Consider the following 11486-nt stretch of genomic DNA (forward strand, 5'->3'; position numbering starts at 1 on the left):
GCGTACAAACCCACCTTTTTGTAAACTGTGCAGCTTTTCACCCGTATCCTGTCACTCACTCAGGCGCGCTGTGGGCAGCCCTTCGAGGTCCTTGTAGCGGGCCAAGATGGCTGCCCCCGCAGCGCGTCGGTGGTCGAGCCTGGCCCTGGGAGTGAGGCGTGCTGTCTGGAATCTTCCAGGGTGAGAAGGCAACGGGTAGCTGGACCGCCGCTCGAGCTTTTACTGGAGGACCTGGGGAGAGGAAAGGAGCCACACAGATAGCCGCGCTTGAGTCCTGGAGCGGGAGAGCGCCACTGGGGTGACCGAGATGGCTGACTCAAGCCATTAAGCGGGCCAATTTGAGGGCTTAGTAGCTTAGTAGTTGGGTCGATCTAGACCGGTTCTATCCCGAGCCCTGCTAGAGGTCTCAGAACTGGAATTGCCAAGGCGGTGGGGCGGAGAGTTGATTCTTACAGTAGCGCTTGCAAAGCAACAGGTTTAAATATCCAATATCGGGGACTTACCTTTGGGGCTAAGTAAGAGTGAAAAACCCCCGCTGGTCAGTTTGAGCTTGCGGTCCCAGCGCTACAGTCCCCCGTCAGCGTGATGGCCAACAGGCTTATTGTTAAGTCAAGCTTGCTCACTGGTTGGGGGGGGGTGGTCACAAGTTCATTTGTGGGGTTCTCTTGTCTGCTTTTTCTCCTTTCCCCACTCCCAGGATAACACAGGTGAGGTGTAGCCGCTATGCCCCTGAATTCAGGGACCCCTTGATTGACAAGGAATATTACCGTAAGCCGGTAGCGGAACTCACGGAAGAGGAGAAATATGACCAGGAGCTCAAGAAAACCCAGCTCATCAAAGCTGCCACGGCAACTGAGACGAGCTCAGTGTTTGCAGACCCTGTCATCAGGTGAGGTGCCGCGGGCTGGGAACTAGCCCAAGGCAGGCTTCTGCTGAGGGACCCGCATCACAGCAGCCTTGGAAAGCTAAACATGTTTTTCTCCTTGAAGCAAATTCACCAACATGATGATGAAAGGCGGCAACAAAGTACTGGCCAGATCCCTCATGACGCAGGTAAATCTGTTTCTTCCTCTTTTGCTAATCCCCGCCCCTCCCCCCTTCTCTCCCCCTCAGCTTTGCTCTGTGTCTGGAAATTTCACTTCAGCTTCCAAATTAGAGAACAGGTTTCTATACCTATCATTAAAATTTATTCCCGACGCCTTTAATCCCAGCACTTGGGAGGCAAGAGGCAGATAGATCTCCGTGAGTTCAAGGCCAGCCTGGTCTACAGAGCGAGTTCCAGGACAGCCAGAGCTGTTAGACAGGGCAACCCTATCTGGAAAAACAAAACAAGTTTATTTCCGAGATCTGGGAGTAGTGGTGCCCACTTCAAATACCATCACTGGAGAGGCCTTTGATCCCAGCACTCAGGAGGCAGAGACAAGGCAGATCTCCGAGTTCAAGGCCAGCCTAATCTACAAAGGGAGTTCTAGAACAGAGCTACATAGTGAGATCTGGTCTTGAGAAAAATTAAAAAACAAAACAAGACAAAAAAACCAAAAACATACAAACAAACAACAAGAGAGGCAAAGTCAAGAAAATCTCTTTTAGTTTGAGGTCAGGCTGGTCAACAGCTAGTTTCAGACTAGCCAGAGCTACACAAAGTCCCGTAGAAGCTTGTCATTGTGTCCCCATTAAAATGTCTTGGGGGCTGGAAAGATGGTTCAGAGGTTAAAAGCACTGGCTATTTTTCCAAAGGTCCTGAGTTCAATTCCCAACAACCACAGAGTGACTCACAACCATCTATGATGAGATCTGGTGCCCTCTTCTGGCATGCAGGCAGTATACTGTATACATAATAAAAATAAATAAATAAATCTTAAAAAAAAATCTTAGCCGGGCCTGGTGGCACACGCCTGTAATCCCAGCACTCGGGAGGCAGAGGCAGGCGGATCACTGTGAATTCAAGGCCAGCCTGGTCTACAAAGTGACTCCAGGACAGCCAAGGCTAACACAGAGAGACCTTGTCTCAAAACAAAACAAAACAACTTAACATTTATATTATTCGTGATGTGATTGTGTCATGGTTCTTCTTGCTATAGTTAATTTTATATATGTATGTATATGTATATATATAATATATAAATGTATATGTAAAAAATAAAAAATATTTAATAAAACTTCTTTCTGGTCATGGAATCACAAGCCTTTAATCCCAGCACTTGGGAGGCAGAGGCAGGCATGTCTCTGTGAGTTCGAGGCCAGCCTGGTGTACAAAGTGTTTCTAGAACAGCCTGGGCTCCCTTACACAGAGAAACCCTGTCTTGAAAAAAAAAACAGAAGGAAAAAAAAAATCTTGGCTGGGTGGTAGTGGTGCACATCTTTAACCTCACACTTGGTAAGCAGAGGCCGGTAGATCTCTGAGAGTTCAAGGCCAATCCTGATCTGCAGGACAGCTAGGGCCACACAGGGAAACCTTGTCTTGAAAAAAAAACAAAAAACAAAAAAAACCCAACACCTCAGCCTATTCTTTGTGTCAAAGTCTAGCAAAACAGGTGACACTTAAGTTTTTTTGAAAGAGGGTCTTATGGAGCACTCTAGCCTGGACCCTGTGGTGTGCCTTAGGGTAACTTTGATCCCTTGATGTTCTTGCCTCCAGCGCGCAAGTGCAGTCACAGGTGTGTAGTGGACTCCCAGCTGAGCTGGGTTTATAGACTCGTAGGGCCTGAGCAGCGTCTTCCTCTCTCTGTAGACCCTTGAAGCTCTGAAAAGGAAGCAGTTTGAAAAGTACCGTGCTGCCTCTGCAGAGGAACAGGCCACCATTGAACGCAACCCCTACACAATCTTCCACCAGGCCCTGAAGAACTGTGAGCCTGTGATTGGGTTGGTGCCTATTCTCAAAGGCGGCCATTTCTACCAGGTGAGTGGGTGACACAGCAGGCAGCCTCCATGGGAAACAGGTGGGGGAGTGAGGGTCCAGGGTTGGGCCAGTTATAAAACCCCTGGAGACGGGGACCGTCAGGATCCTCTCGTTGGAGGCCCAAAGTGTAAAAGCCAGGGGCGCAGTATCCTGTGTAGCCTAAGCTGTGAAGTCTTGGTGAAGCGCTGTGTTTACCCGACATTGTATAGGAGAGTGCTTGGCCCACTCAAGACCACCCATCATTGAACTGAACTAGCCACCCCATCACAGCATTTCATTACATTATTGCATTGGGTCATTTTCTCCTTTAGTATCAGCTCCTAAGACTAGGCGATTTTTTTTTTTCACTGTGTCTTTGCTGTGTGGCATAGTGCCTGGCATGCAGTGGGGGCCAGGCAAATGGTTCTTGGAAGGGAAGCCGTATTTCTAGGCACCGTGTTCTGAAGTAGTTGACTTGGCCCAAGTAGTAGGATTTTCCCGATTCGCCTTTGTGTTGACTTGGCAAAGCTTCCTCTTAGGAAGGAAAAAAAGTGAATGTTCCTTAGTCACAGAAGTCACTGAGGTAAAGGGAAGGCTGAGAATAGCAGTTTCTGCCCTTGAGGACCCCTCCAGAGACAGAACATGGTGACTTGTGGGAGGTGGTGGCCCTCACACTGTCAGGCCCAACTCAGGTTTGCTTGTCTCCCTCACCCAGGTCCCTGTGCCTCTAGCTGACCGACGTCGCCGATTCCTGGCTATGAAATGGATGATCACAGAGTGCCGAGAGAACAAGCCGCGGCGGACGCTGATGCCCGAGAAGCTGTCGAGTGAGCTGCTGGAGGCTTTTCATAACAGGGGCCCCGTGATCAAGAGGAAGCATAACATGCACAAGATGGCAGAGGCCAACCGAGCCCTGGCCCACTACCGCTGGTGGTAGCAGCAAAGACGGTGGACAAGTCCAGGACACACCGCCACAAACCACCACTTGCGGGCCTAGAGACGGCTCAGTAGCGAAGAGCGCTGGCTGCCCTTCCTAGAGGACCTGCTTGGATTCCCAGCGTCCACATGGAAGCTCACTAACCTCTAAATCTGGTTCCAGAGGACTCGACACCTGATGACCACTGTGGGCACCAGGCATGTACATGGTACACAGACATACATGCAGGCTAAACATCTAAACATGTACTACTATATACTACTACTAATAGTAATAATAAAGTAATGGTAAAAAAAAAAAACCACAAAAAACCATTTGGGCTACTGCCCCATTGGAAAGCTGTGGAGGAAGTTAAGGATGGAGAGGGACCTTTGTCATGCTCTCTGCCGGCTAGAAGTGGCGTGGGTACAGCTGGAGTGACGCTGTCCCTCACACAGAAAGACCCAGTGCCTCAGAAGGAGCATGTGTCCCCTGCTCCCCCCCCCCCCAACCCCCAAGGTCTGATCCTCTTCCTTCAGCTTGGGGTACACCTTTGGATGCTATGGAAGGAGGCGGTTTGGTTTCAGAAAAAGATTTATTAGAAAACCCTCACCCCAACCTGGTGAGGCCTGTCACTCATGAAAACTGACTGGGGGAAGCAAGTTGATCTCCACAGCAGTCTCTACAAAATAGAACACTATTCCTCTTTAACTTGCCCTTAACACCCCAAAGCATCCCCTCAATCGCTGTAATTGACCATTTGACAGATGGGGAAAGTGAGACACCAAGGTAGTGTTGCACCAGTGGTTACACAGTTCAGTGGTGGGAAGACGAGACAATCTCCAGCCAGGAGACGAGGTCTGCTTGGTTTCTCCACAACTCCAGAGGGAGGGAAGAGGGCAGAGCCACAGTTGTCAGAAGAGTCTAGTAGGGACTAAGGCAAGGATTCTGGTGCCAGCTTGAAAGGAGGGCCACGGGACAGTGTGTGCAGCTGGAGGCCAGCTTAGTCAGAAACCTCACTGTAGTAATACTTGTGGGCAGCGGGTGTGGTCTTCCAGCCAGCTGCCCGGAACTCGATGATCTCCAGCAGCAGCAGCCTGGCCAGGGAGCTGAGGTCTATTGGGAGCAGGAAGCCATCCCGGATTAGGATAAAGAGCTCATCCATGCGCTGGCCATTCATCTTCTCCAGCTGCTCCCCAACCCGGTGCAGCTGCAGCACCAGGCAGTCCACCTGCAGGGGCAGAGGGGGGAGAACCAACAGCACCTGCTGGGTGCCGTGCTTTGTCCTTGCTTCATTCTGACATCAGGGGGTACAGCCCACATCTTAACCAAAATATCTGACCAGGCTGAACTCCAAACGAGGCCTATCCACGCCGGTGCTTAGCCCTCCTCTCCTGTCCGCCCTCCTCCCCCCACTGCCTGACTCAGAGTTGGTTCTGGGCCATCTGCGCCCACAGCTGGCCACAGCCCTTGCCATTCTGAGCACAAGGCTCCAGCAGGGGAGGGGACCTTGGCTGCTCTGCGTTCCGGATAGATTCCAGGCACTGTAGTTTGTCTTTCGGTTGCTACAGGCCTTAAGCAAGGCGGCCGTACTGCGCACTCACAGAAGAGCAGCGCCCTCAAGGCCTCCACAGCCTTTTGTCCATGGCCACTCACCTCCTCTTCCCTGCTCAGGCTCTCCGGCTGGGCCAGCTGGAAGAGACAGTCATAGACAGGGTTGACCAGGGCCATCATGGGCATGTTGTTCACCTGTGGGGAAGCAGCACTGGTGACCGTAGGGAACGCACAGGCCTTCCCTGCAGCAGAGGCGCGCATCTGCGGCCCTCGCCTCACCTTCAGGTAGTCAAAGATGTTGCAGATAAAGGTGACATAGCAGACCCAGCCCTGCAGGGAGCGTGCCCGCAGCTGCTCCCTGGCCTCATACTCCTGCTGCAGCCTGTTGAGGAGCCCGCGCCGAAAGACACTCTGGCCCGTTTGCTTACTCTCTGCCTGTGAGCCAGGAGAGAGGGTGGTAAACAGAGCACTGGCCACGCCACCCACCGTAGCCTCTCTGTCTATGCTGTGTGTCTTGTGCTAGCCAGCCTGTGCCTGATCTTGAGGTGCCATCCTCAAGACAGCCTCCCTCTGCCAGCCCCCCCAACCTGTATGATGGCATAGCACATCCGTCCTGCTTCCTTGCTGAACACACAGTCCTGCAGAGAATGGTCCACAATCACACTGGCCACTTTCTCCAAGTCCACAGCACCTGGATCTGGGGGAAAGACAGGAGGGGAGGCTACAGCTGCCTGCTTCATCACATTTGCCTCCGTCTGCTAAGGATTGAAAGTGGGTTTTGTTTTGCTTTGAGAGAGGATCTCAGCCTCACTTGTAGCCTTGGCTGGCCTGGCACCCTATGTAGACCAGGCCTCAGACAGAAATCCACCTGCCTCTGCATCCTGGGTACTGGGATTAAACTCAAGTACCACCACACCCAAGGGCTTTTGATACCTGTAACAGAGCATTCCCATCACATGCTAAGAGGTGAAGGTTACGGCAGCCCGATGGCACTCAGGAGGTAGAAGCAAGAAGGATCAAGAGGTCAAGGCTACCCTTGGCTACATACAGAGTTCCAGGACAGCCTGGGCTACAAGAGACTTTGTCTCAAAAAAAAAAAAAAAAAGAGCTTGGTTGAGTGGTGCACACCTATAATCCTAGGACTTGAGAGGCAGAGACGGACCAGCCTGGTCTTCATAGCAAGTTCTAGGTCAGCCAGAGCTACATAGAGAGACCCTATCTTTAAAAAACAAAAACAGCCAGGCGTGGTGGTGCGCGCCTTTAATCCCAGCACTCCAGAGGCAGAGGCAGGCGGATCGATGTGAATTAGAGGCCAGCCTGGTCTACAAAGAGAGTTCCAGGACAGCCAGGGCTATTATACAGAGAAACTCTGTCTTGAATAAAAACAAAACAACAAAAAATTCTCCAGAGAAACTGTTTGCAGCCATGCCCAGGGCAGCTCTCACTATCAGGACCCTAGTTGCTAATCACAAACTAGGGCGTTTAAACCGTGTCTCCGCAGTTAAGAGCACTTGCTTTTTCAGGGAACCTCAGGCTTGATTTCCTATTTCCACACTGGCTTCTCACAGCTGCCTGTAACTCCAGTTCCAGAGGCTCTGACACGCTCTTTTGCCTCCACAGGCCCAGCATATGCAGGGCTCACATGTAGACAAGGAGGTACACGCATAAAAAATTGTTTAATTGTATGCTGCCAGGTGTGACGCACACCTCTTATCCTAGTATTTAAGAGGAAGAGGGAGGCCGACATCTGAGTTGTAGGCCAGCCAAGGGCTACACTGAGAAATCCTGTGCCAAATAAAATAATCGAATGTAGGAAGAAACAAAGTACAAGTGTAGTTTCTTTTGTTGTTGTTGGGTTTTTTTTTCCAAGACAGGATTTCTCTGTATAGCTTTGACTGTCTTAGTCTCACTTTGTAGACCAGGCTGGCCTCGAACTCACAGGGTCTGCCTGCCTCCATGATTACCGGCGTGCACCACTGTGCCTGACTCAAGTGTAGTTTTCTTAGGATACACATCTTTTATTTTCTGGCCATAGGTCAACAAATGTACACCAAATGCCAAGACTTCCACACCTTTTTTTTTTTTTTTTAATAGGCAGTCTAGTCTTGCACTTTAGACCTGGCTGGTCTGGAGCTCACCGTGTTTTAAAAAAAATTTTTTTTTTAAGATTCATTTTATATGGATAATTTTTTTTTGCACATATGTATGTACACCATGTGTTTGCCTGGTACCAGAGGAGGTCAGAAGAACGTATAGGATCCTAGGAACTGAGTTACTAATGGTCATAACAAGTGCTTTTTTGTTTTTGTTTTTCGAGACAGGGTTTCTCTGTGTACCCTTGACTGTCCTGGAGTCACTCTGTAGACCAGGTTGGCCTCGAACTCACAGCGATCCACCTGCCTCTGCGCCACTATTGCCCAGCTGACAAGTGCTTTTTATGGTTTGGTTTGGTGACAGGGTCTCACTGTGTAGTCCTAGCAGCCCTGGAACTCACTATGTAGCTGACCATGCTAGCCTGGAACTCACAGAGACCCACCTGCCTCCGCCTCCTGAGTGTTGGGACTAAGGGAGAGCAGCAGGAAGTACTCTAAGCTGCAGGCCATTTCTCCTCCCCTAGGTACTGTCTAGGTAGGGCTGCTCCTTCAGCCTCTGGAATCTGCTAGGGTGACAGGTGTGCACTACAACCATGGCATGTGTGTTCTCAAAACACAAGAGGCTCCAGGCATGAGCCTCAGCGTGTTTAGCTTGCCACATGACCGCCATTGCTAATTGTTCTTCCTCACTTCTGTCCTGAGTGTTACAACAGAGGGCACAGAGCCAGGCAATTACATCTCCTGCCACAGGCTGAATCTCCAACCTCCGTCCCAGGCCAGGCGGCTCTGCAATGCCAGGGCGCTGACTACATCGAGTGCAAAGGCTTTAAAGAGAAAGCTGTGTTCTCTTTCATGAGTCCTTAGAGGCTTTATGATCTCAGACATGGCTCAGTGGTTCATTCTCCAAAAGACTGGCTTGAACGTAGCTTAAGTGAGTCTTCCAGCTCAAGAATTAGGTTATAAACCAGGCATGGTAGCGCACGCCTTTAATCCCAGCACTCGAGAGACAGAGGCAGACAGATCGCTGTGAGTTCGAGGCCAGCCTGGTCTACAAAATGAGTCCAGGACAGCCAAGGCTACACAGAGAAAGCCTGTCTCGAAAAAACAAAACAAAACCAACAAAAACAGCAAACAAACAAAAACAAAACAAAATCTAGCTCTTCAGTGTAACTTAGACCACTAGGTGGACAGCCAGGGTTACACACAGAGAAACCCTGTCTAGAAAAACAAAAAAACAAAAAAGAAAAGAATTAGGTTGTGACTTATTCTTAGCCAAGGGAGGGCTTGGGCATTGCCTGGCTCTGCGCCTTGGCCCCTCTGCACTTCTTGGCCCAACAGAAGGCCTGGTAGGCTCACCTTTGAGCGCAGTCTTCAGCAGCTGCTGAGTCTCTGCATCAAAAGACTGGATTTTATACTCATCTCTACTGGCCTCGCCCATGACGGTCTAGCCCCGGCAGTCTTTCACTGGCCTGAAACTAAGGACGGCACCTGAGAAGCAAAGACGGATGATGCTTCAAGTGTGAATCGCCCAGCTCCGGGTTCCAGTCCTGTAGGCACTGGGCGGGGTCAGGCCAAGGCTTGGGACAGGTGGAACTGGACTTTCGGTGGCGTTCAGTGGTTGGCTGAGTGCCCACCGAACTTGGCTCCTGGTGGATGGAGTACATGAGCACCTGCAGCCCGGTTTAAGGAAACCCAGGTTTCTGGGATTACGTATGAGAAATGAAGCGGGAATTCACCTACGGTCGCATCGAGTCTGGATTATCAGTCAGCATCACGCTAAGTTTAGGGGAGCATATGCTGAACTGGGTGTGTAGAGAGGTAAACGTCAGACTCGCCCATATAATCCCAACATGGAGAAATGCTGGCTCAGTTTCTTTGCCGGCGTAGTCCAAGCCGCAGATCCAGAAACCAGCAGGGTTCCGAGCTGCTCTCCCCAGCGTTAGCCAGTCCTTTCCAGCCTATAAACCCACGCCCGCAGCCATCCGGCTAGGTAGGGCTAGCCTGCGTGGGAGGGCGCCCACATCTCCGGGGCTGCGCAGTGCGCGCCGGGCGTGGGACCGCGCGGCGGCTGAGCTCATCTCGCGTTGCGGCGCCTGAGCTGCCCGCTATCGCCGCCTGCCGGCCACGCCCGCCCTCGCCTCAGCACCCCGCCGCCGCCCCGGGTCGCTCCCTCGCTTGGCGCGGAGACAGATCTGCACCCGATATCTGCGACACCGACACCGCCGCGCCGAGCGCTCACCGGCCCCTGTCCCCTTCTCACCGGGCGCACCTCCGCCTTGTTTCTGACCGCAAAGGCCCTCGAGCGCTGGGCCAGACCTGCTCTCCGTTCAGCATGAAGCCCTTGGTGTTGCCGGGTCACAGCCCCCGCCAGGGTCAGCATGTCCTTTGCGGGGCTCAGGTGAACTGGGTCAGAGACTCCCCGGCCCCGCCGTGCGGCCTGGGTGGAGCCTCGGGAAGGCGTGGCCTGCCCGGGAGGAGGGGCCGGTGGATCGCCGGCTGCTGGGCACAGTCATCTGGGGTTTGGCTGGTTAAAGCGGAGGGTGTTTAAGGTATAGGGCACACCTTGCCAACCCAGGGCAGAATAAGTTTTATACCAAAGGGGCAGTCCGAGATAAAAGGCCTTGGGTCTTTCCTGGAGGGAACCGAGAGCATCACTGCGACCTCCCCACCCGACAGGAGCACAGAAAAACAGGAGCCAAAGCTCGGCCTCGCCTGTTTTAAGAGTTACCACAGCACTCAGTGTTACAGATACAAAAGAGAACTCTCCTCTGTGGCAGCACAGGAAGCTCCCGCAGGCAGGGCAAAGAGGAGCATGGGATTTGCTTTAACGAGACTTAATAAGAAAACCAAAACATTCAGACAGCACACTCTAAATCCTCCAGGTTAAGACGGGACTTCTAAGAAAAGGAGAAACAGGGAGCTGGAGAGATGGCTCAGCGGTTAAGAGCACCATCTGCTCTACCAGAGGTCCTGAGTTCAATCCCCAGCAACCACATGGTGGCTCACAACCATCTATCATGAGATCTGGTTCCCTCTGGTGTGCAGGTATACATGCAGGCAGAACACTGTATATGTAATAAATAAATAAGTCTTTAAAAAAAGAAAGAAAGAAAAGGAGAAACAACCGGGTGTGGTGGAGGCAGAGGTAGGTGGATCACTGTGAGTTCAAGGCCAGCCTGGTCTATAAAGCGAGTCCAGGACAGCCAAGGCTACACAGAGAAACCCTGTCTCGAGAGAGAAAAAAAAAAAGAAAAAAAAAAGAAAGGAGAAACAACGACGTCCCACCTTGCAGGGAAGCACGTTTAGATACAGGATGTTAGCAGGGCGTGGTGTCCTGCGCAATTAATCCCAGCACTCAGAGAAGCAGAGGCTGGCAGATCGCTGTGAGTTTGAGGCTAGCCTGATCTACAGACTCAGTCCAGGACAGCCAAGACAGAGAAATCCTGTCTTGAAAAAACAAAAAGATAGAGGATGTCCTAACTGGGGCAAGTGAACACTGCAAAGGCTCCTGCATAAGCAGTGAGGATTGCTGAGAAGCTCAAACAAGCCCAACTGCCGAGAAGGGCTCACTTGGGCTGCCTGTGGGCTTGCCTACTCCGATTCCAGCTCTTTGTTTTGTTTTGTTTTGTTTTTCTGAGACAGGGTTTCTCTGTGTAACATCCCTGGCTGTTCTGGACTCACTTTGTGACCAGGCTGGCCTCAAACTCACAGAGATCCGCCTGCAACTGCCTCCTGAGTGTGGGGATTAAAGGCGTGCGCCACCCCTGCCCGGCTCATGATTCCAGCTTTCATGAGCTGTCACCAAGCTAGACCCAGCTTTTAGTACATGCAGCTGTCTTTTGAGTCATTTCTCCTCCTGTAAGTAACCCCAGTAAAACTCACTGGCTCACCAAGTTGGACCTTGGCAGTGTGCTTACTAGTTTTATGTCAACTTGACACAAACTAAAGTCATTTTTTTTTTTCTGAGACAGAGTTTCTCTGTGTAGCCTTGGCTGTCCTGCACTTGCATTGTAGACCAGGCTGGCCTCGAACTCACAAGGATCCA

General features: G+C 51.5%; 2 protein-coding genes across 3 annotated transcripts; one reads left to right on the forward strand and one right to left on the reverse strand.

Annotated features, from left to right (window-relative positions):
* The first annotated feature begins 40 nt into the window (after nt 1-40).
* MRPS7 (mitochondrial ribosomal protein S7) lies at nt 41-4125 on the forward strand. The gene is made up of 5 exons (XM_084747820.1): nt 41-180; nt 698-889; nt 990-1053; nt 2732-2899; nt 3594-4125. Exons 1-5 carry the CDS (start codon nt 107-109, stop codon nt 3813-3815), a joined length of 720 nt encoding a protein of 239 aa, XP_084603946.1. The 5' UTR covers nt 41-106; the 3' UTR covers nt 3816-4125.
* A 245-nt stretch (nt 4126-4370) lies between these two features.
* MIF4GD (MIF4G domain containing) lies at nt 4371-9845 on the reverse strand. 2 transcript variants are annotated; one of them, XM_084747822.1, is made up of 6 exons: nt 9702-9845; nt 8798-8929; nt 5936-6045; nt 5628-5783; nt 5451-5543; nt 4371-5025 (listed from the first exon to the last, which is right to left on the reverse strand). In XM_084747822.1, exons 2-6 carry the CDS (start codon nt 8877-8879, stop codon nt 4798-4800), a joined length of 669 nt encoding a protein of 222 aa, XP_084603948.1. In that variant the 5' UTR covers nt 8880-8929; nt 9702-9845; the 3' UTR covers nt 4371-4797. The 2 variants fall into 2 exon arrangements, with proteins under 2 accessions (XP_084603948.1, XP_084603949.1); XM_084747823.1 differs by having other exon boundaries at nt 9711-9843.
* Nucleotides 9846-11486: the final 1641 nt, after the last annotated feature.

This window comes from Acomys minous, assembly GCF_964271855.1.
Source record: "Acomys minous genome assembly, chromosome: 12".
Classification (NCBI taxonomy): Eukaryota; Metazoa; Chordata; class Mammalia; order Rodentia; family Muridae; genus Acomys; species Acomys minous.